Source organism: Xyrauchen texanus, chromosome 25 (genome assembly GCF_025860055.1).
Source record: "Xyrauchen texanus isolate HMW12.3.18 chromosome 25, RBS_HiC_50CHRs, whole genome shotgun sequence".
NCBI classification, from domain to species: Eukaryota; Metazoa; Chordata; class Actinopteri; order Cypriniformes; family Catostomidae; genus Xyrauchen; species Xyrauchen texanus.
Genome location: NC_068300.1, coordinates 42,071,600 through 42,098,319, shown reverse-complemented (window position 1 = coordinate 42,098,319; position 26,720 = coordinate 42,071,600). Strand labels below are relative to the sequence as shown.

Here is a 26,720-nt window from a genome sequence, read left to right as displayed (position 1 = left end):
GGCATTCCAGTGGGAGAGACTGAAGAAGTCCCCTCTGGAGGGTTACATTGTGAGGACAGGTATGCTGGTAGGAGGTGAGGAGGATACAGGTGGACCATTGTATATGGAACTATAGGTAGAGCTGGAGATCAGGACCTGTTTCTGCTTCAAAAACTGTGCCATTTGTGTTTATCTCATCTTCTAACTGTACAAATGTCTCACTGATGCCTACCATGTACTTGGGTTGGCATATAAGTTTCTGTTGACCATCCCAATCACTCAGGTTGCCTCTGAGAGAAGCTTCTCAACACTGAAATTTGTCAAGAACAGGCAAAGAAGCTCAATGTCTCAGGAGCACTTAGAGGCATTCATGCTAATGTTCATTTACATTTATTCATTTGGCAGATGCTTTTATCCAAAGCGACTTACAAAAGAGGAAAACATAAGCGAATTATCTTAAGGAGACAGTGGTACGAAAAATGCCATACTACAAAGTTTCACTATCGTCAGAATAGTATACAAAACAGATTTAAGTGCAACAAGAAATGTTTTTTTTTTGTGACCGTTTAAGTGCTTTTGGAAAAGATGTGTTTTTAGCCGTTTTTTGAAGATATAGCGTGAGTTAGCTTCCCGGATTGAGTTGGGAAGGTCATTCCACCACCGTGGTATGATGAAACTGAAAGTCCGGGAAAGTGTTTTGGTGCCTCTTTGTTTTGGTACGACAAGGTGACGTTCCTTAGCCGGCCACAGGCTTCTGGTGGGAACGTAACTCTGCATAAATGTTTTTAGGTATGCTGGAGCAGACCCAGTAACTGTTTTGTATGCCAGCATCAGGACCTTGAATTTAGTACTTGCATGAACCGGCAGCCAGTGGAGAGAGACAAAGAGTGGTGTAACATGTGCTCTCTTTGTCTGCTGCATTCTGGATCATTTGGAGAGGTCTAATAGCACATGCAGGAAGGCCTGCAATGAGAGTGTTACAGTAGTCCAGTCTAGTTATGACAAGTGACTGAACGAGCAGTTGTGTGACATGTATGGAGAGGAAGGGTCTTATCTTCCTGATATTGTAGAGTGTAAATCTACATGATCTTGAAGTGTTTGAGATGTGGTCTGTGAAATCAATGGTTACCCCTAGATTTCTGACCGTTTTGGAAGGCGAAACTGTAGTTGGACCCAGCTGCACGGTGATGTTGTGTTCAACAGCAGGGTTGGCTGGAAAGACAAGGAGTTCGGTCTTGGCTGGATTGAGTTGAAGGTGGTGTTCCTTCATCCAGGCTGAGATGTCTGCCAGACGGGCAGCGATTTGAGCGGTCACTGTGGTGTTGTTGGGCTGGAAAGACAAGTAGAGTTGTGTGTCATCAGCGTAGCAGTGGTAAGAGAAACCATGTGACTGGATGATGGGTCCCAGTGATGTTGTGTATATGGAGAGAAGTGGCCCAAGCACTGATCCCTGAGGTACCCCAGTAGGTAACTGATGTGGCTTGGATACCTCCCCTCTCCAGGCTACCTCAAAGGACCTTTCTGAGAGATAGGAGTTTAACCAGCAAAGCACAGTTCCAGTGATGCCCAGTTTAGAGAGGGTGGAGAGTAGGATCTGATGGTTGACTGTGCCAAAGGCAGCAGAAACAGAAAGGATGATCTGGATTCAGCTTTCGCCTGTCTCAGCGACTCAGTGACAGACAGCAGGGCAGTCTCAGTGGAGTGTCCACTTTTGAAGCCTGACTGATTGTCATCCAGCAGCTTGTTCTGTGAGAGATAGGCAGAGATCTGATTGAAAACTGCCCTTTCAAGTGTTTTTGCCATGAATGGGATGAGAGAGACTGGTCTGTAGTGTTCTATCTGTGTGGGGTTAAGTGCAGGTTTTTTCAGCAGTGGGGTTACTCGAGCCTGCTTAAATGTAGTGGGAAAAGTGCCTGCAAGAAGGGATGTGTTAATTATGTGTGTAAGTGCCGGTAGGATGGACGGAGAGATGGCCTGGAGAAGGTGTGATGGAATGGGGTCAAGGGAACAGGTTGTGGAGTGGTTGGAGAGGAGGAGTTTAGAGACCTCAGTGTCAGTTAAAGGAGAGAACGTAGAGAAAGAATAGTTGCATACTGGAGGTGGGTGTTTGACAGGGTGTGGTGCAGTGAATGTATTGCTGATGGCTGTAACCTTATTAGTAAAAAATGTGGCGATGATATCTGCTGTCAGTGTTGTGTCAGGTGGTGGAGGGGGAGGGCAGAGAAGTGTGTTGAAAAGGAAATCCTCATGTCTATAGACAATGAGACAAGGGTTGAGGGTTGAATGGGCTGGTCTTGGGCATTAGACTCACAGGCTGAAAATGGGTCCCATTCCAGCCCTGATTGAATTAGTCATACAGTATTAAATAATATGTTGAATATAATTGAGATGTTAATAAATTTTTAGGCTACCTGAAAAAAGTTATTTTAAAATGTATGATTTGAAAATGATTTACTCACCACATATTTCAGAATGGGATGGAGATCCTTGACTTCAAACATATGGCCAAAACTATGGAGAAAACTGAAAAATAATGCAATCCAATCACTGTTCTCTCAACAGATAGTGTCCAGTGCCACTTTATCAATTTATCAATATTTGACTTGAGGCATTCTATATTCCTGTGAAGTGTCATCAGTTTCAGATGAGAAATTATGTTTGTGTGTCCGCACCTAAGGGGGGAGGACGCAGTGTCAATAGCCTCACCTGTTCCACTGCTCATCTCTCATATTTAAGGCCATGATAAATTATGGTTCATTGTGGGCAGGGTTTGTGAAATGGGAATCTTTAGAGTGGGCAGTGGATACATTAGTTAATTTGAATCTCATGACAGCCACAGATAAATGGATAAGAGTGACTCATACTCAATGAAACATGATATGCATGTCAAGATTCCAAGGATTCTGATAGAATAAACAAAGAAATAGCTCACATGTGCACTTTGATGTAACATTGGATTGAAAAAGAATTGTGCTCGATTTTAAAAGACTTCAGTGCTCTTTTGAGAGCAGGAAATGGCTTATTTCTGTTTGAATGATGTTAAAACATACACATAATGTAAAGGTTTGTGTTTCTGACCCGAAGGAGCGCGCGCTTGTGTGTGTGTGTGTGTGTGTGTGTGTGTGTGTGTGTGTGTGTGTGTGTGTGTGTGTGTGTGTGTGTGTGTGTGTGTGTGTGTGTGTGTGTGTGTGGCGGGGGGTGTTGACTTTCACATGACATTGACGCTCTGGAAATGTTGAGTAGCTGCTGATCTCAGACTGTCGATGTTCGGTGGATCCAGCACCACTCGCCCGTGGACAGCTCCCTCAGGACCGCTTTACATGGACACAACACTCATTTATGTGCCAAGTCATTTTGGAAGTTTACTACTCGGAGAGGAATCTACGGATACCTCACTGCACGAAACACGGACACATTTCATTTAGGAGAGAATCCAAATTCACTGTAAGTAACTATGAATATGATTTTCATGATTAGTATGAAAAGGATTGTTCGACCGTGTGGTCTCTTGTGAGAGACAAAGAAAAGAGAGTGTAGTATGCTGAATGTGTCCTCACGTTAACAGTGTCAGTGCACTCAATTTTCATTCATTGGATTTGTTTTTATTCCGTTAGAAAATTCACAAAGAATGCACTGGAGCTGAAAAATCTGCTCAACGTATACGTATCTGTATATATATCAAATTGCGAATAACATGTATTTATTTTAAAATGCAATTGGCAAAATGCAGAAAATAACCTATAGCTATATATATTTGCAAAATTGGCACAAAAAAAGCATTTTTGTGTAATTATGATAAGAGAATAAAATAAAATGTAGAAAAAAAAAAGTTACGAAATGCGTTTTGCTTATTAAAGAAACACAACTAAAAGTTGATGTGGCTACATTGAAACGTAAATAAAATGCCACAAAATGTACGCTGTATTTTGTCTGGGGATTTATTTGCTTGCATTTGAGCTGCTATCTCACTAATAAATAGGCTATATCACACAAAGAAAAAACATATAATTGAGAGGTTGACTGGTCGGTCGATCGAGAGAGAGAGAGAGAGAGAGAGAGAGAGAGAGAGAGAGAGAGAGAGAGAGAAAAAATAAGGTTTATATGACTACCATGACAGACAATTCCGTCTCAGTTAGAAACACGGCAAAGCTCCGTGTAATTCAACGAGCGCGTTTTCGGTGGGGAAAAAGAACATTTCGTTTCGATGTTTCAGATTAACTGACGCGCTGTCTCGGGTTCGAGCGGGTGTTTGTGTGGAGCTGTGCTGCTGTCTGCGCGGACTGGTGCTGAAATCATGGCGACAAACAACACCAAAAGCACCGATGGACAAGTTGTGACAGAACTCAACGAGATCCCAACTAACGACAAGCCCAAAGCAGAGGACGACAAACCCGAGAAAAAGAAGAAAGACATTCCAGCTAGAGAAACTTGGGGCGGGAAGTTTGATTTTCTGCTGTCATGTGTGGGCTACGCCATCGGACTGGGCAACGTGTGGAGATTTCCGTATCTGTGCGGGAAAAACGGCGGCGGTAAGAGCGACTTCACCTTCACAAAGTGTCTGAGATGTGTGTGTTGTTGCATGTGAATGTGTGCTTTCTGTTGATGTGCAGAGCTCTCCATTTCGTGGTTTTCATGAATTTCTATGATTTCAGGGGCTTTCTTGATCCCTTATTTTTTGACGCTCTTTTTTGCGGGAGTTCCACTGTTTTTTCTTGAATGCGCTCTTGGACAATATACATCCATTGGCGGCCTTGGGGTTTGGAAACTGGCTCCTATGTTCAAAGGTATATTATGATCTCCTATTCTTGCCATATCTTTATCTGCACCATTTCTTCATTCTGAAATGCCTGTTTCTAGAAGTGCGCAACGTTGGTGATGTCAGACAACTCCAGTAAACGCAAGCTAGATGAGATTTAGATTCACCCATGGGCAGTTAGTTGTTGTTTTCTTTGTATATACTCTATGTGAAGACTGATAGTTGTTGTTATTGAATCACCACATGTTCCAAACTGACTGTATACCTGTGCCAAACCAATTGTTGTAATAAAAGTGCCTATAATAAGCCAGCTCTGAGCCACCTCACCCTCTAGTATCAGATGCAGGTTAATGAATTGAAACACAATATGTTGCAACTGCAGGTGTTGGTCTTGCTGCTGCTGTTCTATCATTCTGGCTGAACATTTACTACATTGTCATCATTTCCTGGGCCCTGTACTACCTATACAACTCGTTTACCACTGTAAGCATTTCTTGTCATACTGAATTTGTTTGCATGTGATTTTTACGAACATTTGAACAACATGTGGCATGTCAATGGTCAAAAATAATCGAGGATATTAATGAAATATAGAAAATGTAAAGCATTGTTCTACTCTTTCTAGGAACTGCCATGGAAATCATGTAACAATCCATGGAATACAGACAGATGCTATACAAACTACAGCATAATAGACACCACCAATCTTACTAGTGCTGTCATGGAGTTTTGGGAGTAAGATTGTGGGAAAAGTGTTTGTGCATGGCCTTCCATGACCTTTGTGCACGAAGATACATAAGAAATATGTCCATCAACTGTCTTTGTGTGAAGTGTAATTGTGTCGCATGATGTGTTCATACAGACGCAATATGCATCAAATGACCGATGGCTTAGAAAAACCTGGTGAGATTCGCGTTCCACTTGCAATAACACTGGCCATTGCTTGGGTCCTCGTCTACTTTTGCATCTGGAAAGGTGTGAGCTGGACTGGAAAGGTGAGACATCTTTGTTGGTCTTTAAGTCCATAATGATTTCATTACATTAAATGTAAAGCAGAGATGGCTGCTGAATTAGTGGGAAGATATATTACGAAGAAATCTATGTTTTTTTTAGGTCGTGTACTTCTCGGCCACATACCCATACTTTATGTTGTTCATTCTGTTCATTCGTGGAGTGACACTGCCCGGGGCAAAGGAAGGAATCTTGTTCTACATCACTCCTGATTTCGAGAAGCTGAAACAATCTGAGGTGATAAATTACAGGTTTAATCATTCAAACAGCATTTAACACACCAAAACAAGCTGCTAAATGGTGTCATTTCTCATCTCAGGTTTGGCTGGATGCAGCAACGCAGATCTTCTTCTCATATGGTTTGGGTCTGGGCTCTCTTATTGCTCTAGGCAGCTACAACCCTTTCCATAACAATGTGTACAGGTACAACCAGAACATACCAGATCAATATTCCATCAATCAGTTCTGCATAACTTGACCATTTCCCAGTGCTATAGGCCCCTGAACTTTGATTTGAATGTCAATTGATTCTCTTTTGTTGCTTCAACACGTAGGACGCGATTGATTGTGATTTTCATGCCCATTATCAGGCTTGACATTTTAGCATATGAATAAAAAGAAGAAGCATGTTCTCAGAAGTACCATTTAATTAAACATTTGATTATGTATTTGGCTAGAGCTCTCTTAAATAGTACATTCGATAACAGAATGTTTTTTCTGTCCTGCAGGGACTCTGTCATTGTGTGCTGTATAAATTCCTTCACTAGTATGTTTGCTGGATTTGTGATATTCTCTATTGTGGGATTCATGTCACACGTGACAAAGAGACCAATCGCTGATGTAGCTGCATCAGGTAATTAATTCACATTACATAACCATAACATTGCAATCATCTGTTGACATCCAACTCCCTAATGTTTCATTTGAATTTGAAGCAGTGGTATATAGAAATCTATTTAATGTAGTAAAATAAGTCTTTTACTTAACCGAAATGATTTCTTTCATAATTTAATGGTGTGCTGTGTTTTGCAGGTCCTGGTTTGGCGTTCTTAGCTTATCCAGAGGCTGTGACGCAGTTACCCGTCTCACCACTGTGGGCTATTCTGTTCTTCTCCATGCTGCTGATGCTGGGAATCGACAGCCAGGTGAGAAATCACATATTTAAGATCTGACCTAGAAACAGGATCGAGGAGGTACTTCAGATGTGCTTGCATTGGTGGCCACTAGTGGAAAAACAAGGAACATTAAACAACTCAATTAGCCTTGTGTCCAATCACATCCTTTGATGTTGCTTTTAATTGCTACATACATTGAGGATTTTTGCTGTCCGACTAGACTGTCTAGAACAGAGGCCCCACAACACTGCACATTTTGTATATCTCCCTTTTCTGACAAACCCAATTCAGGTCTTGGAGTCTCCACTAACGAGCGGATGAGTTGAATCAGGTGTGTTTGATTAGGGAGATATCCAAAAAGTGTAGTGTTGGGGGGTCTCCAGCAACAGGGCTGGGAACCACTGGTCTAGATTAAACTGAGGTTGAACTGACTACCATTTCTGTTACGTCGACCTGCTTAAAAGGCAATTTAGTAAAATTGTTATGATGTTTGTAATTATTTGACGATCAAAGACTTGAGTTGTTCCCGTATTTATTTTTATTTGTATGTTTTTGGAAAATGTGATCACACAATTGACTTATATATATATAAATATGCACAAAGTTGTGCACCGTAAACAGCTAAAAGTTAAGCTAGTGCACAATATTTCTTGATGGATATATGCTGGACTTGTTCTATTAAAACTATTATAGTTTTTATGAATTTAAGTGTTATTATTACAGTTTTATTCAAATTGGCCTAAATGAATGCAGTTATCACTGTAACGCAACACACAACTTAAATTAAATTTGACCTGGTTTCATTTTCCAATACACATTCCTGCTCTTAATGTGAATTATTCACCAGTGCACATTATGTAAGAATAACGTACAGTCAGCCAGTTGTTATCAGAAAAGAAACCATGACAGGGTGATCACTTAAAGGGGTTTATTTTGCGATAACAACTGGCTGACTGTACATTATCCCGCTTATTATATGGTTACTACCAAAATAAATATATACATGGATATAAAATATTGATTTGCATTGAAATTGTGTATTTGAAGAAATCGCTGAACAGCTGAATTTCTTCTTACTGCTTGTTATCCAGCTTATTACAAAACTATTGTCAAATAATAAATGCGAATTAAATATTGACTTGAGTTGAACTTATATTATTAGCTTACCTGTAGAGATTGCACAGTGATCTGAGAAGTATGAAAGATTATTCGCAATACCCGGATGACCGGTCTGATATGATTTAATGTGTTTAATGTGCAGTTGTTATTCAGAAATATCAGATTGCTAGATGGCACCATTGACCAATAAGAATTGAGTATTTCAGAGACCTGCATAATAATCTAAAGTATAAAACATATCTTTGTAATCAGAATTGAATAACTTACTCCACCTCTGCATCAACTTGATCCCTTACCAATCCCTCCAAGTTATCAAAAGAACACATTAGAAATCATATTAAACAAGATGAAAATCTACGAAAAAGAACAGCACTGTGTAGAAACAGTGGTGAGCTCATTTTGTGAATAGAATTGTAACTGCATTCTCGTCATGCATCCATTAATTCAGCTCCAGCAGAGAAATTTTTCAACCTTGATCATGTCCATTAGGATCTATTCTTTAACTCTTGTAAATTTGCCATGTAAGCAGCAGTGTTGATACTGGTTTGCAGTTCTGTACAGTGGAGGGCTTCATCACTGCTCTGGTGGACGAGTTCCCACAGATCCTCAGGAAGAGGAGAGAGATTTTCATCGCATGTGTTTGTGTTGTGTCCTACGCCATCGGTCTGTCCAATATCACACAGGTAAAGCGGTCTTCAAATACACACTGTGTGAAGAATGTATAAAGCTGAGGAGATTTGGGGTTTATTAATATGATTGTAGATTGCAGGATTTTAAATAACATAACGCTTTTGTGTTTCTTGTGTTAGGGCGGCCTCTACGTGTTCAAACTCTTTGATTATTACTCGGCCAGCGGAATGTGTCTGCTCTTTCTGGTTTTCTTTGAGTGTATCTCAATCTCCTGGTGCTACGGTAAATCCATTAAGTCTTGTTACACAACCTGCATAGTTTTTCACATGTTTTCAATGGATTATGCATTGTGCTAGTTCTTTTCACCACAAATTCAAAACATAATTCACATCCACAAAATAAAATTTATATTTTCATAAAATATGATTCACAAATGTGGAAATGAATTCATGTTCAGAAAATATGATTCATAAATGTAAAACATGATTAATACAAACACAGGTTGTTTCACGAATTCATTGTTGATATGCAAAATGTTAATGTTTTAATTCATTATGTAATGAATTTGAAATCGTCATTTGTGTATATATTCTTGTTAAAACTCCATATCAGGCTAGAAAGTTTGAAGTGATTGAGGGACATTTGGAGACATATTTGAAGACAAAAATAGTTTCGGTTTAGAATTGTAATATTGTGATGATAAGGGTCTTTGAGACTGAAAGTAGAATAGAAGGTCTGAATTGTGTCATTGTGAGCACAGTCTGATCACCTTCAGAGCTGCTGTGGTTTTGTCTTGCCTCTTAGCTTCAGTCCCGGCTGTTTCTTAAAAGAATAATTTACACAAAATGGAAAATTCTCTCATCATTTACTCCCAGATGTGTATAACTTTCTTTCTTCTACACAAACAAATATTTTTAAAAGAATATCTCAGCTCTGTTGCTCCATTTTGAACTTTAAAAGTCCACAAAGCACATAAAGGCAGCATAAAAGTAATCCAAATGACTCTGGTAGTTGAATCCATGTCTTCAGAAGCGGTATGATAGGTTTGGATGAGCTACAGCTTAATATTTAAGTCCTTTTTTGCTATAAATCTTCACTTTGCCCAGCCCTTCTAGCAAGGCAAGGCACATTCTGGGCAGGGAGATGAAATGGAAAAAAGGGAGGAATATAGGAAAGGAGAGAATAAATTATTGTGAACACACATAGGATGGCTTGTGAAAGTGGATATTTATGGTAAAAAGGGACTTAAATATTCATCTGTTTCTCATCCACACCTACCATATCGCTTCTGAAGACATGGATTCAACTACCAGAGTCATTTGGATTACTTTTATGCTTTTTTGGAGCTTCAAAGTTCTGGCCACCATTCACTTGCATTGTGTGTTTTTTTTTTTAATCTTTGTTTGTGTATAGCAGAAGAAAAAAACTCTTACACACCTAGGATAGCATGAGGGTGAGTAAATGAGAATTTTTAGGTGAACTATCCCTGTAAGCTCATGTGTCCTCTTGATGGTTCTGTCATCTGGGACTGCTACATCACCACTGCCTTGTTTCTGCTCTTTGACTGTGAGATTTGTAATGTGATAGTTTTCCAGCCATTGCTTGTCAGTCTTATTTGGGAAATCTCACAGGATCTTAGGCTGTGTCCAAATATGCATACTTCCATACTATATAGTATACCAAAAACAGTATGGTTGTCTGATTAAATCATTTTTGCCATTGTTGTTATTATTACATCATATGTTTGTGTCACAGGACAATGCCCATGTTCCCGGATGAAGTATGTCTGGGAATGTATTCATACTACTCACCTGCATATCTAGAAAATTAACTTTTTTACTGCCCGTGAAGTACGTTGTTCATCAAATGAAGTACATACTCTGACAGTTTGGGAATTTGGAAGCAGCATTAGTCTTGTAGTCCAACAATTTAGGTTCAATTGGAGTTTTCAGCCAGTGTTTATCAGTGTTTATAGTGATTTGGTTGTGCACTTAGTGTACTGTATGTAGGGTGACCAGACATACTTGCTAAAATTATCAGAATAGTATATATAATAAACAATCAATTAAAAAATTGAATAAACTTTAGAATTAAATCAAGATTCATAATACAATAATATTTAACAAAATCTAAAATGGTAGTCTATGACATTACATCGCTCTTTGGTACAAGGGTGCCATTTTACTGACTGAGTCAGAGGATCAAGTTGCAGAGGAAAAGATGTATTTTAGAAATTGGATGCGTTTTATTTTGCTACCTTGACCTGTAAATTATGACGCTATTATCATCCATCCCTCTATCGGTTTTATTGGGATATCTGGTCACCCTAAGTGTATGATATTCTGGCCTGAATCTGGCATATTGGCAGGTGCTGGATAGTCTCATGGGCTTTCTTATAAAGACTGTACCTTGGTCATTGTTAAAGTTGTAGAGCCTGCACTATTCAAATGGAAAGATACTTGAGACACAACTTAGGGTTCCTGAGATAGCCACACTGGTCATCCATTCATAAAGGGCAGTTCTCTGAGAAACTTACAAAATGGAACCCATTCAGTTCAACAAGATTTCTAAAACTATGTCAGTGGTTCCTCCTGATTATTCCAGATGAATCCGTTTTTCTGCCCTAATAATGTGACCACATGAATTGCATGCTCTTTAAGCACTTTTCACCCAAACGAGTGTCATTCAACATTTAAGTTGATTTGAATTAATCCAGAGAAGTAAAAGCTTATAAAATGTTGGATATAAAACTAATTTAACCGTTGCCACAGTTGCTGACAGGTTAAATATTGCTAAAGTTAAGCTGCAATTCAAGCATTATGAATGTGATATTTGCAGTAAAAATGTAAAATCTGCAGGGGTTTATGATTATACATACAGAGTCCAGTCAATAGAAAATGTTAGACATGTAAATAAACTTGCATTATGGATGTGATAAAAATGGTCATGAGTTTTTGGAGATCACAGGCATTAGGCATTTGATTCACCTTCAAAAGGGTTCCTAGAGGTCTACAAAGGGTTTCACCAGTTTGCAATCAGGTAACCGCATATGGAGCCTCAAGTATCTGTTCATCTTTACATATTGTGTATTAATCTGGTTATAAGTGCTGGTGCTTGTGCTACCTTCATTAGTGCCAATGCTTTCACTTTGCCATCATTTACAGCCAATGGTTGGATTTCACAATGTAGTTCTACAGTACATGGAAAGGACTTGTCTTCCGTTATATTTTCTGGTCATTTTGTCACTCATTCATATTCCTAACGTGTTGCTGTCTGAGAAATTGTCTTAGCAGCTCATCATGGGGAGTCAGGTGTCTAGTATATTCATGGATGTTGTGTGTTTCATAAAAAATGGTGGCCTTCAAGTTTTTGCGTCAGGACACAGGACATGAGGTCTTATTATGGTGGTTTGTTGTCTGATTATGGCAGGGCAGATGTTTCTTGTTTCCTCATAATTTTTCTGTGTACCCATGAGGTCTCTAATTGCTCGTAACTGTCCAGGATGTGGATTATGTGGTTTTTAGTTCTTTAACCTTTTCATAACCATCCTACCACCCCACACTTCCATATAGTCTTTAAAATAAAGGTTCATCAATGGTTCATTGTAGCATGTGGTTTCTGGATTCTCTGGTTTTCTAAAGCACTAGATTGTAAATTTTTTTGTTTTGTTCGTTTTGTGGAACTTTTTTTTTCTGTGACATCAAACCTTTTTATTTTTAAGAATGTGAATTTCCATTTTTTCCATTTAGATTCTCACTAGTGTTGCACATAGATAGATAAATCCTATTAATCATTGGAACAGGATTTCATCAAATGTCATACAATTTCAGGTGTGAACAAGTTCTATGATAACATCCAGGAAATGATTGGGTACAAGCCTTGTCTATGGTGGAAATTGTGCTGGGTTTTCTTCACCCCTCTGGTTGTTGCTGTAAGTAACCTCCTGTTTGTCTTGTTCAGAATAAAATGAGGTGTACAAGGCAATAACAGGTTGAATGACTATACATAACATGCATATACTATTCTTAATCATGCCGTTTTTTTTGTGCAACATTGTCTGTGACCCTTGAACTTTATTTTTTTAAATCTTTAAAAAAGTCACATCTTTTAAAAACGTACATCTCACAAATGAAATATCTGTCAGCTAGCGATGCTAACTGAGCAACTTGACAACCTAACAGCTAAGCTAAGGAGAAAAAAAACGTACGGTTGGTAAAATTACAGCCACTATCCTGCTACCTCTATTTGCGCTTTCATGGATCATTCTATGAAACAGGTGCCTTTTCCATTGTGAAAAGTGATTTGGACCACATTTATATAAGGTGTCTTTAACTGCTATGTACATATAGTACATAAAAATAGAATTAACTGTAAAATGCGGAATTTCACGGAATTTTTCAAATCAATGTACAGTATAAATGCAAAATTAATCAAATAAAAATTGTGATATGTCCTAGTGTGATAATTAAACCACAAAAGGCTGAGACTGAAATATTCAGTCTGCATGAACTGTGCGTTTAACTGCAAGCAAATGTGAGGAGCCGCTGCTTATAGACGAACTGCATCATTATCATCATGCGCATTCTGTGTGTATTAATGACAAACAGCAGAGCACTTTATTCAGTGTGAAGTGTGCAGCACATGCAGACTATATATTTATAATTATTATTTCATAATTCAATCACAGCCCCAAGCACATTAGCACATAAAGAAAACTGCTTTTCTGGAGTCATGTCTAGAAGGGATATCTCTCATGTCAAGTTCATGCACTTGTGCATATGTGATGGAGAGAATCAAAAACTTCAATAATATAATATAACATTATTACTAATATGGTGTAAAAAGCACCTCCCACACAGTGCGGCTGTTTGCACTCAAATAGTCTGGTGGAAACAAAGAAATTAAAGACAAACTGCACTCTCAAGTATTGCTGCAATGGCTTGGTGTGTAAAGATGGTATGGATGTGCTTTTTTCCATGCGGATGGCCAGTGTTCAAATCTGCCTTTTGACCAGTTTTCCCCATGATGTTTCATTCAATTAACCATGGTTAGTAATATTGTAGTGACCATGTTTCTTAGTTTTAATACAATTAACCATGGTTTTACAACAGTAATATGATGTTAACATATAAACATATTTAATTTTGTGTTTACTAATAAATACAATGTTGATACTATGGTTATTGTTGTAAAACCATGGTCAATTTTTGTAAGGGAAGGTTTGGGTTAGGTTAAGCGTATAGGTTGGTGTAGGGTGTCTGTGGGACTCTAAATAAACACATTAAACACACTGCAGTGATGCTCTGTATTTCATATTTAATTAGGGGTGCAAATAGCCTCTGCCTTATTATAAATATTATTATTATTATTATTATCAAGAAATCCGATATAGCATCCCATGTTTCTAGGATACAGTAATATTTTGACAGAAGTTCATGTTAAGGCACATATTACTTTAAATCTTACTGAGGTTTGGATGCAGTCACTGTTTTTTTAATCTAAAGTTGCATATGGGTGTAGTAGAACCCAGAGCCTCTAAAATAAGAGCTGTATTAATTACCACTAGACCATCAATAGAACTAATTGATATACTTTTCTCATGACCAACAGTAGCAGACACAGAGCTAAAGTTATAACATTTATTATGTAAAATATTTATTTTACAGCTTGAATTAGTAATCAAGAAGGTTTAATTTAAAGGTAAGGTAAAAGGTAAAATTTTTAAATAATCTTTTACGCACACACCTAATTGCTGTGCGACTTCCAACCAACACCGTGTAAGATTCTTGTGAGATTGACATGAGAGTAGACACGACCCTTTTCCAGAGGTGAGAAGTGAAGTCTTCAAAATAATCCGGTTTTTCGCAAAAGGCAAAATTAAAAGCTCCATTTAATGCGTGAAATTGAAAAAATGTGACAGAAATATATTACTTTTGTATAGTAAAATTTAATAATGTAGTAGTAATGTTAATAATATCATATCAATAATAATTACATTATATTTAAGCACTATCTCAAAGCAAGAGTTTCATCACTGCTTTCATTAATACTTTGATGCTGTACTGTGCAGCACTGTATTTGACAAAAAAAGAATAATTCAGTGTTGGGTTTTGGATTGTGCTGTGAAGATCAGTAAAGAAACACTCAGGGGTGGACTGGGAAGAGAAATTGGCCTGGGATTTTACATAGAAACTAGCCCAAAAGGGGGGGGGGAGACTGGATGCTGCCCTTTCATGCATATCGCTGCCCCATTCGGCATATCGGTTTTGTGGCCCATTCAGCTTATTACGGCCCATTCATGCCCGGTTCTGCGGCCAGTTGGCCCCTGATTGGCCCCAAAGTTTGTTGCCCAACAGGAAAACGTCTCGGATGGCGGGAACGAGACGTTGTGTCGATGAGTTGACACTAGGGGTCGCTCCTGCGGAGCCCAGACATCTCTGATCTTGAAAAAAGGCCAATGAGAATTGGCGTGTGGAATTTGCATGCCACTCCCCCGGACATACGGGTATACTAGGAGTGATGCTACAAATACACATCAGGTATCGCACTGAGGAGCCGAGCCAAAGACCCGGCGCTTTCAGCGGTTCAGTGTTGTGGCCGGAGGGACATAACGTCTCGTTCCCTCCATCAGAGCCTGGGGTGCTGAGTCTAGGGACATTGAAGCACTTACCTGGCTCCTTGTGACCGCTCCCGGAACAGCCTGGGATGGGGGAGGAAGAATTTCGTCCTCCTGGCCCGCGGAGACCGTCGGCTCGGGGGCAGGGTTGTGCCATGGCTGGGCGCGTGGAAGTGGGAGATCAGGTTCCAGGGCGCTGTACCTGCCAAAGAGAACCGGTGGCCGGCGGTCATGATAGCGACAGATGGGGAGACCGGAAATAGAGCCCGGGGGCTGAGGAAACAGCTCTTTTTTTGAAAATGTGGGTACGCCGAAATAAAATTCAAAAGGAAATAAGGATTCTCCACCCGCCCCTCCAGCGGGGGAGGGAGTGGTGTGCTTACTAGCTCCCATAGTGCAGTTTCCTAAGTCCCAGTGCTGCCCGTCTCAGGGGCGCTTCAAAGCCTTCTTCGAGGGGCGGGCTGTGGCGGGTGTTGGTGATGGCACCGCAGGGGGACGTGCTGGGCGACGAGCAGAGGGGGTGCGGGGCCTGTGGCTCCACCTGGGCAGGATGTGCTCTATAGCTTCCTCACCGTTGAGAACTGCCGGGCGAAGTCTCCAACGGTGTCGCCAAACAGCGCAATCTGGGAGATGGGGCATCAAGGAAACGTACCTTGTCAGCCTCTCGCGACTCGACCAGGTTGAACCAGAGGTGGCGCTCCTGGACCACCAAGGTGGACATCGCCTGCCCGAGAGACCTCCGTTGCCCGGAGGGCAAAGTCGGTCGCCGAGCGCAGCTCCTGCATTAGACCCTGGTCAGGACTACCCTCGTGTAGTTCTCCAAGTGCCTTGGCTTGGTGTACCTGCAGGAGTGCCATGGCATGCAAGGCGGAGTCGGCGTGCCCAGTGGCGCTGTAAACTTTAGCCATCAGAGACGATGTCAATCGCCGTGTAGCCCCTTGCCGCCCCACCGTCAAGGGTAGTGAGAGCGGAGGAGCTCACGGCTAGCGCACGGGCAGTAAAAGGTGCCTGCCAGGAGCGCGTGAGCTCCTCATGCACCTCCGGGAAGAAAGGAACGGGACGGAGCATGGCCGTGAGTGGCGCTCTGGCCCCAGAAACCAATCGTCGAGCCGTGAGGGTTCGGGGGGAGGCGGAAGATTCCACTCCAGCCTGACACTCACGGCTGCCCAGGCAAACATGGCTGTCAGCCATGACTGAGATGCCGCACCCGAGGGTGGGAGTCCAGCTGAGTCCTCAGCGTCAGACATGAGGAACCCGCTCTCTGATGCCGCGATCAAGATCTCATCGTCGTCAGGCGCTCCGAACGAGATTGCGGGTCCGCCGTGAAGCGAACCGGCAACCCCGCTCCAGCGCTCGGTTAGAACATACGAGCGTGACGGTGAGCAGGAGGTCCATGGGGTAATACCCGGCGGAAAGGCTCATATATATATATATATATATATATATATATATATATATATATATATATATATATATATATATATATGTATAAGGTAATATAAATATATATATAAACGAAGTCATTCACTCCGTGAGCTCTTTTTCTGCTGCTGAAGTGCCCAGGGGTGTGTGCTCAGCACAACGTAGTGTGCGAGGGGGAGAACCGCTGGAAAGCGCTGTAGAACCAACAGCTTGTAGAGATGAATGAAACGGCAGAGGAATTCAGCCCTGTGACTGCTCTCTTGGCTCCAAATATCTGATGTGTATTTGCAGCGTCACTCCTTTTATACCTGTATATCCGGGGGAGTGGCATGCAAATTCCACACGCCAATTCTCATTGGCCTTTTCTCAAAATCAGAGATGTCTGGGCTCTGAGGAGCGACCCCTAGTGTCAACTCATCGACACAATGTCGAGTGTGTGACAGACGGGGAATGCCAGATTACCAATCTAGCCCTGTAAGCACTATAAAATAATACGTTGTTGAAGTATGTTGAAAAATAATTGTTCTATTCTCATTTGCTAAACATTCTATGAATTAATTTGATTAGACAGTTTCGTTTTATAATAAAAAAAAGAAGAATAAAATGGAATTCAAAGAAAATAAAATAGAAAACTTGCAATTTGGGAAAAAAATCTAATGGATTTCAAAGGGCCCTTTTGTTGTTATATTTAACTGCATGTAATTGCATCTTTATTCAAAACAGCAAATAAAATTAAAATAAAAGAAATTATTGTTTTTGTTGATGTTTTTAGAAAAATGCCTGTGCATAACAACACATGCTAAAAATTATCAACAGCTATTCGTTGTTAAAGTCATTTTTTACACAAAATATAATGAGGGACACAAAAGATATCTGCTTTGTAGAATGACCCTTGTCCTTAATCTTAATTAAAGAGCTACTCAATATGATACAATGGTTTATTTATTTGGCCTTTAGGAACATGTATACCAGATAAATAGTGTACCTAAAGTAAATAAAAATATGGATTACAGCTTGGCTTAATACCTAGTATGTTTATTGTTCTTTCAACCTCACATTTATGTCCCATACACTCATGTTACCAAGTATCCCGTTCATGCCTTGTATTTAAACCTGATAAAAGTTGAATTGATGTTTTCAAAGTCTGGAGTTCTTCAATATAACTTTTCACAACAACTTGTAAAATAATTATTGTGATTATGTGAGAAAAGCAGTATTTTTAAACAAAGCCTCCCTACAGGGTGTGTTCCTCTTCAGTGCAGTGCAAATGGTTCCTCTTACAATGAACAACTACGTGTTCCCTGCATGGGGTCAGGGGGTGGGCTGGCTCATGGCCCTGTCCTCTATGGTCCTCATTCCCGGCTATATGGTCTACATGTTCCTCACCCTGAAGGGCACTTATAAGGAGGTAACTCTTTTCAATTTCATTCTGTAGTGCTCAAATTTAATCAGCAGACATCACTATCGTTAGTCCTGTTATTAATATTTCTTTTCACATCACATTTCTCTAATGCACTGTTGTTTTAGCTTTAAGTTTCAAAGATAAGAGTAGCCTATAGTTTAATAATTTATTATTAGATTACCAGGACTATGTTTACATGCTCAAGAATATTCTGATATTTGTCATGCAGTTACATGATTGCAATAAGCACATATAAGGAATACGGAATATACCTGTATTAATCTGATTTTGGCTGTAAATATTCATTTATCTGCACAAAGGTAATTCTGGGTGACATTTGATGCAGACAGTTGTGAAAATACAAGCTATTGAAGAAACAAATTTTCAGAGTGAGGAGACTCAAATTTTGACAAATATTTTGTATATATATATATATATATATATATATATATATATATATATATATATTTGAAATACAAATTGAAATATATTTATTGTACTGCAAAGAGTCTCATTTTTGCAATTCATTGCATTTGTTGTTGTTAAAGGTATAGTAGGAAAAGAATGTACATGTCTTCTTTTTTCTAAATATGCTGCTCACTATGCTACACTCAGTGCAACAAATAAACAGAATGCACATTTTTATAAAGAAGCGTTTATAAAAAGCTTCAGCGCATGTTTACGTAGAAAAACAATTGGAAACCAGCGCATACGCATGCAAAGCATGTGTAAACAGCTCTATACTTCAAAAACTGTCAGGTTTGGGTCGTGTTGCAGACCTCTATTACAAATGTAAAATAACTGAATATTTATTTTGATATTCGAATACAGGCATGTTGAACAGTTAACCGAATAACAACTATCTGTGCACATGTTTAATATAAGTATATCTGTGCTGCTTGTGTTGGCTCATTTCAGCGCATCAGGATAATGCTGCAGCCTCCTGCAGTGAGACGTGCTCAGGAGAATGGGCCAGAGCAACAGCAACAGCAGCTGCAGTCACAGCCACAACAACCAGAGCAATCACTGCAGCAGCAGCAATCATCCCAACAACCGCAGCCACCAGACCAAGCACCACAGCAACCGCAATCACCACAGCAACCGCAACAGCCGCAGCAGCAATCACCACAGCAACCGCAACAGCCGCAGCAGCAATCGCCACAGCAGCCGGAACAAACGCAGCAACCACAACAGCCGCTGCAACCGCAGATGCCATCTCAGCCACAGGCACAGGCTGATCATTCTTCTCCACCTTACCCTGGCAGTGATGCCAACGTGTAAAAGCAGTGTAGGTGAACCTCAGCAGAGAGCAATCAAAGATTAACAACACAGAGGACTTCCATGTTTATACAGTAATAGAATCATCTACCTCCAGGGGTCATACATAATAATCAACAATAATTAAAAAAAAAGTGAAAAAAAAAAAAACACAAAAAAATTTTGCATTTGGAAAACTTACACCTAAATCTGTAAACTTCCCAAATGCAAAGCAAAGAGTGTCCATGTTAAAAATGACTTATATACTATGTATTATGTGAATCTGTCTCTACTAAGGTTATACTGTGAGTTAGATTTAAGGACAGTGCACTGCTTCTCAATGCATAAGCTATATCTGTGAGATGTGATAGACTGTTTCCATGTTGCGTTGGGGACTAAAGCTCAGAGGGCACACAAGCATCAAAGAGAAAAAGGGCGAGATTACGTTACATTCTGGGTCATTTGGAAGAACCAAGATGTATCAAGCAAGCCCTGTGCCTGAAGCACAACAAATTTTCAATGCCCTTGGGTGACCCATGTGTTGTTTTATATTTTTGTTGAGAGAGACTGTTCCTATTTTTTTTTTTCTGAGAGAAAAAAAGAGAAAAAATGTGTCTGTGACTGAAACATTTTTAGAATTATTTTTAGAGTTCTTTGTACTTCAATGTTGTGACCAAGGACCAAAATCATAGACTAAAGCAAAAACTAATCTATGCCAGGCAGAGTGTAGTTTGTAAAGCACAGGGTACAAAAAATACAAGAAAATAGGAAAAAGCAAAACACAGGGTGAACCTTTTTGCTGTCAAGTACAGACTTTTGACGAGTACTGTCAATTCAGAGTCCTGTTTACATGCCCCCTCAGGAATATAATAAAGAATCAAATCTCAGATATGTATCTGACCCATAGTGCATATCCTTAAGCCTGTGATACACTGATCAATGTTCAGCTGTATTTGAATGACCATCAGTTAATTCATGTGCCAAATGTTGAATCAGTGCAGTACTTAGAAGGAGAAAACAAAATAGCTGTTACTAGCTACTTAATAGTTTACACTACTAGATTGTGCCATACTTTCTTGGAAAAGTATATATTACATTCTCTTGATATTTTAAAAAAAATAAGTAGCACATACAAAAAAATATTTAGGGATTTTGCCCCCCATAACAAAACAAAAGCACAAGACTGCTCTGGTTGGGCAATGGTGTGGCGACAGTTTGCATCAAAGGCAGCTACATGTGAAAAAGCATTTGGTCATCTTAAACATGTTTACTAAAGGGAGATAAGTACCTACATAAAATGTGAAATTGCTATGCCCTGTGAATTTTGTACAAAATTACTTTACTGCAGTTTTATCTGGAACATTATTGTAAAATTGTATTGTGTAAAACATGTAACCGTGAATGTCGGTATTCCATTAATAGGTTCTTGTCTAAATGTCAAAATATTTGAAAAACAATTGCTGTTTTCTGCAATAATATTTTGTTCTCTGAAACCGAAGCACATATCTTATGGAAATAATGAGAAGTGAGTGATGATGATGATGATGATGATGATTATAAAAAGTATTATAAAACAAATAGAATTTATGTCTCGTAAGAAAAAATATTGTTTTGTATATTTTTAACTGTTACACTGCTGAAAACAAATTATACATAGGACATGTATTTAAATGGTGTAATATCAAAAAAGCACGATTGTTATGTAAAATGTATGAATAAACAGAAATATTCGTAGTCTACAATGTGTGCTTTGAATTTCAGTGTTCACTATAGAAGCCGTTTAATATAAGTCTGTGTTACAATGACAAGCTAATTCTTTTTCAAACAGCACCTGTCTTAAATGTCCAGTGCAAATAAAGACATCAAAGATTGCACTATAACAACAAATAAGTTGTAATTAACTGGGCTGAAATAATAAACATGTTTAAGATGCACAGATCCTATGAATGGGCAAAGCAATGAGACAGGTCATCTCCTGCTCTTTCTGTTGTATTATTCATATTCTGCAGTTGCTCGTCATACTGCAGATAGTCCCTTGAGTAATAATCAAAGAAAAGAAAGGATATAAAAATACATATGCAGTTCGTCAGGAACTGGCATAGAGTATACAAAAAAGGCAACTTAAAAGGAGACTATTACTAAGAAATACATTTTTAAAAGTAAGCACTGTGTATTAGGTACTCTTTGCATTTTAATATCTAATGTAAGTCAATAAGATTTATGTAATATCAATAACACATTTGTTCTGTTGAATCTAAATAGATGAATGAGATATGGAAACTGTTGTTCTCGTTATGTCTGACCCACTACAAAGGATTGTTGCCTTATACGCCCTTCAAGTGCTATCTGAATTATCGAAATACGAGTTTCCCTCTCATAATTACGACTGGGAAACTCTGATATAATTTTTATTCCAGAGTTTCCGAGTTGGGAAGAGACGTACACTTTCAACATGGCAGACGAGAGTACGGTTTCTGTAGTGAATGACAGCAAGTTTTATACATTTTTCTAAATTTAAGCTTTTTGTAAGCGCTTGCCATTTCCATCATATACATTTCTATATATCATCAACCATTTGATGCATGTTGTACATTTTTTCCTGTGTGAAAATAGCTTGTATTTGACCAAAATCCCATTATCGTCAGCAAGCTGACTGAGTTTTATGTATTATGGTGACAAAATAACATTTCCTCAAGAAATATGCATGAACGTACCTGGCGTCATCCATGTTTCCTGTTTTTTCCAACAACAAATCACTTGAACGCGACTAACTCATAATTACCACTTCAGAAGTAGGAAGCAGGAAAATTCCGACAGCAGATGAAGGCAGCATTAATTGGGAAAACAGAAGATTGGTGGTAAAAACAAGGAATACAATAAAAGTTACAAGAATTATGTAAGTTTGTTTGATTTATGTGGTTGTAAAAAGGTGATATCCACATTTGTGTATCAATCGTCTGTTTGAGGTTCATGTCCAAAATTGTAATGGATGTGAAATGTGGCCAAGCTTAGTAATACAGTATAAAAACCAGCCAAAAGATCCGAATTTGGGTATAGCAGAAGGGTATAGTTGGGTAGTAATTAAATTATATAATTTAATTGAAACCCGCGATAAATAGTATTGTTTAACCACCCGTTTCTTTTATATTTTCTTCACCACAAGTAGCTGTTATTGACTAAATCAATGCTGTTACCTCTGAACTGTTTTCACTTTTGTCAGACAATTGTAATGTAATGCTGTTTGAATAAGATATCCTGCATATCTGTCTTTATCTACAATGCATAGCTTTATTCGTTGAGCATAGCAAAGTTCCGTCATGGTTTAGGGTTTGTTCACAGTACATGCAATTCTGGTTATTTTTTTCAACACTCTTATTTTTCAAGTGATGAAATGGACACCAGAGAATCATTTATTGTGAGAAGTGCCTTTGTTTAAAGACTGACATTCCTTTCGTGCATCCTCCATAACAAATAAAGAGCTGATCCGACAGCCTAAACTGACTGTGCACTCGACAATTGTATGCAATGCCCTCACCGGGAATAACATATGCATAGATTGCTCTTCATCTGAATGAAATGGTGGGGGAAAGAAGGCTTGTAAACAAACCACCTGAGCAATGAAGGGCATTGATAAAAACCTTTTAGCCATCATTAAACATTCTAGAAAATAGCCTTTTCTAGGTTTAATGATGGCTTTTGACAGATCTGGACCAAACTCAAGGCATGGGCTGTCAGTCGACAGCACCGCATGTCACCCACCCATTTAAATGAGACCAAAGCCAATAGGAGTGCGAACTTTAAGAATAGCACCTACAGCTCAACAGATTTCAGTGGCTTGAGTTTGCTCAGGGAGTTTGTGAGTGCCTTCAGCACCAGATTCAAGTCCCAAGTCAAGAACCATAGCAGGATAAAGGGGTTTCAAATGCCTCGCTCCCCTAAGGAACTGTATGACTAGATTATGCTTTCCTATCGAAGAGCCAGCCTCCAGGGTGTGATATGTTGAGATAGTCACTACATAAAGCTTGAGCATTGACATGGTAAGACCAGTATCCAGCCGCTCTTGAATGAATGTTAAAATCTAAGCTATGGGGCAATTCACTGTGTTTTTACCACGTGAAGCGCACCAATTTGCAAACACACACCATTTAACTGCATAGAGACGTCTCACGGACATTGCTCTAGAATGGTATTCATCACCAACTGAGCCAATTCTGGCTCATCTTATGTGCTCCGTTCAGGGGCCACACGTGTAAGTTCCACAGCGCTGGCTGGGGATGCCAAATCGTGCCCTGTTTCTGAGAGAGAAGGTCTATCCTCAGCGGTTTCCCACGGAGGGCTGTCTAGTATTTCTATCATCTCTGGAAACCAGGACTGATTGGGCCATTTTGTTGCAATTAACATAACTGTTTCCATGTCCTCTCTGACATTACTGATAACAGAATAGAGGAGCACCAGGGGAAATGCATACTTGTGTTTTGCCGGCCATTTGTGAGCCAACGTGTCCACGCCCAGTGGGGCTTGGGACATGGAGTACAAGAGGAGACAGTGGGCTTTCTCTGTGGAGGCGAAAAGGTTGAGTTCCGCTTTGCCAAATCTTTCCCAAATCCTCATCACTTTTTAATCAAATCACTTTATTGTCACACGACCATATGAACAAGTGCAACAGTGGGTGAAAGTCTTGTGTGCAGTTCCGAGCAACATAGCAGTCATGACAGTGACGAGACACATACCAATTTTACAATAAACAACATATTTACACAACACAATTTACATATCAAATGTACACATAATTACACAACACAATAATAATATACAATTGTGGCAGCGGAGGCGTGGTCAAGTGTCCGTCTGGAGAGAGAAAGTGCGATAAGTGTGCTTACACCTGAGCTAAATTATGCCTAACACCTGTTTCTGATTACAGTGAACACGGAGAGAGCGACATAAGAGGGGGACATAGCTAGCAGAGACCTGGAAGCCGACAGTGCATACATGTTGTTTTTGTTTGTGTAAAGTGAAGAAAATAAACCTACCTCAAATCTGCTTTGCTGCCTGCTGACTCCTCCATTGCCCGAACAAAGAGCGTTATAACAAAGTACAGTAAACTATACACACACAATATAGAATACACATACAATAAAAATTTTAATAAAAAGTATATTTAAAATATACATACAGTAGTTGTATTGTGACGAGAATATAATTATGACAGTCCAGTGTGAGATAATAAGATCAATAAAGTGCAGTGCTGATGTATATTAATCGTGAGAGATCAAGTGTTCAAAAGTCTGATTGCTTGAGGGAAGAAACCGTCATGTAGTCGGCTGGTGCGGGTCCTGATCAAGTCGAGTCAAGTCAAGTGGTTTTTTTATTGTCGTTTCAACCATATACAGTTAGTACAGTACACAGCAAAACGAGACTCACCACATGAGACAACACAACGAAATAAAATACCTATATATAAAAAAAAAAAAAAAACCTACATATACCCATATAAAGTGCACGTGCAAACATGTGCAAAAAGTACAGGACAGTACAACAAATTTCTGACAATGAACAGGACAATAGACAGTGCAGCGCCGACCAGTACTCAGTAGTGCAAAAAGATGACAGTTTCTAAAAATGTAAACATAACATACTATGAGATAATGTTCTATGCACATAGCAGTTATTGAGGTAGCAGTGCAAAAAGATGACAGTTTCTAAAAATGTAAACATAACATACTATGAGATAATGTTCTATGCACATAGCAGTTATTGAGGTAGCAGACAGTTATAAAGTGACAGTAATTAAAGTGCAACTCAGGACACGTGTGTGTCAAACCAGTCTCTGAGTATTGAGGAGTCTGATGGCTTGGGGGAAGAAGCTGTTACACAGTCTGGCCGTGAGGGCCTGAATGCTTCGGTACCTCTTGCCAGACGGGAGGAGGGTAAAGAGTTTGTGTGAGGGGTGTGTGGGGTCAGTCCACAATGCTGGTTGCTTTGTGGATACAGTGTTTTTTGTAAATGTCTTTGATGGAGGGAAGAGAGACCCCAATGATCTTCTCAGCTGTCCTCACTATCCTCTGCAGGGCTTTGCGGTCCGAAACGGTGCAAGTCCCAAACCAGGCCGTGATGCAGCTGCTCAGGATGCTCTCAATAGTCCCTCTATAGAATGTAATGAGGATGGGGGGTGGGAGATGTGCTTTCCTCAGCCTTCGAAGAAAGTAGAGACGCTGCTGGGCTTTCTTGGTGATACAGCTGGTGTTGAGGGACCAGGTGAGGTTCTCCGCCAAGTGAACACCAAGGAATTTGGTGCTTTTGACGATCTCCACAGAGGAGCCGTCGATGTTCAGCGGAGTGTGTTCACCTTGTGCTCTCCTAAAGTCAACAACCATCTCTTTTGTTTTGTCGACATTCAGGGACAGGTTGTTGGCTCTACACCAGTTCGTCAGCCGCTGCACCTCCTCTCTGTATGCTGACTCGTCGTTCTTGCTGATGAGACCCACCACGGTCGTGTCATCGGCGAACTTGATGATGTGGTTCGAGCTGTGCATTGCTGCACAGTCGTGAGTCAGCAGAGTGAACAGCAGTGGACTGAGCACACAGCCCTGGGGGCCCCAGTGCTCAGTGTGGTGGTGGTGGAGATGCTGTTCCCGATCCGGACTGACTGAGGTCTCCCAGTCAGGAAGTCCAGGATCCAGTTGCAGAGGGAGGTGTCCAGGCCCAGCAGGTTCAGCTTTCCAATCAGGTGCTGGGGAATGATTGTGTTGAATGCTGAGCTGAAATCTATGAACAGCATTCAAACGTATGAGTCCTTATTGTCTAGGTGGGTGAGGGCCAGATGGAGGGTTGTGGTGATGGCATCGTCCGTTGAACGGTTTGAACGATCACGCAAACTGCAGTGGGTCTAGTGAGGGGGCAGCTGGGTCTTAATCTGCCTCATGACGAGCCTCTCAAAGCACTTCATGATGATGGGTGTAAGTGCGACGGGACGGTAGTCGTTGAGGCAGGACACTGAAGACTTCTTTGGCATGGGGATGATGGTGGTGGCCTTGAAGCACGTTGGAACGATGGCACTGCTCAGAGAGATGTTGAAGATGTCGGTAAGAACATCTGATAGCTGGTCTGCACATCCTCTGAGCACTCTGCCAGGAATGTTGTCTGGTCCAGCAGCCTTCCGTGGGTTGACTCTACGTAGAGTTTTCCTCACATCTGCCGTGGTAAGACAGAGCACCTGGTCGTTGGGAGGAGGGGTGGACTTCCTCGCCATCACGTCGTTCTGCACTTCAAACCGAGCATAGAAGTCGTTCAGCGCATCTGGAAGGGAGGCATCTTTGTCACAGGCAACTGATGTTGTCCTGTAGTTGGTGATGGCCTGGATGCCCTGCCACATGCGGCGCGTGTCACCGCTGTCCTGGAAGTGACTGTGTGTGT

The 26,720-nt window shown here is 40.2% G+C and overlaps 1 protein-coding gene across 1 annotated transcript; it reads left to right on the top strand.

Moving 5' to 3' along the window:
- The first annotated feature begins 3,185 nt into the window (after positions 1-3,185).
- slc6a1a (solute carrier family 6 member 1a) lies at positions 3,186-21,036 on the top strand. The gene is made up of 15 exons (XM_052091697.1): positions 3,186-3,423; positions 4,193-4,508; positions 4,632-4,763; positions 5,118-5,218; positions 5,361-5,470; positions 5,598-5,730; positions 5,849-5,983; positions 6,066-6,169; positions 6,475-6,599; positions 6,779-6,891; positions 8,532-8,663; positions 8,790-8,892; positions 12,441-12,541; positions 17,889-18,056; positions 18,969-21,036. Exons 2-15 carry the CDS (start codon positions 4,274-4,276, stop codon positions 19,329-19,331), a joined length of 2,055 nt encoding a protein of 684 aa, XP_051947657.1. The 5' UTR covers positions 3,186-3,423; positions 4,193-4,273; the 3' UTR covers positions 19,332-21,036.
- The last annotated feature ends 5,684 nt before the right edge of the window (positions 21,037-26,720 follow it).

What these genes read in the sequence shown, in the direction of transcription:
- slc6a1a (XM_052091697.1), top strand. Translation starts at nt 4,274, where the DNA reads ATGGCGACAAACAACACCAAAAGCACCGATGGACAAGTTGTGACAGAA. An exon ending in AGAAGCTGAAACAATCTGAG is followed by an intron (nt 5,984 to 6,065) that starts GTGATAAATTAC and finishes TTCTCATCTCAG; the next exon opens with GTTTGGCTGGATGCAGCAAC. An exon ending in CGCTGATGTAGCTGCATCAG is followed by an intron (nt 6,600 to 6,778) that starts GTAATTAATTCA and finishes TGTGTTTTGCAG; the next exon opens with GTCCTGGTTTGGCGTTCTTA.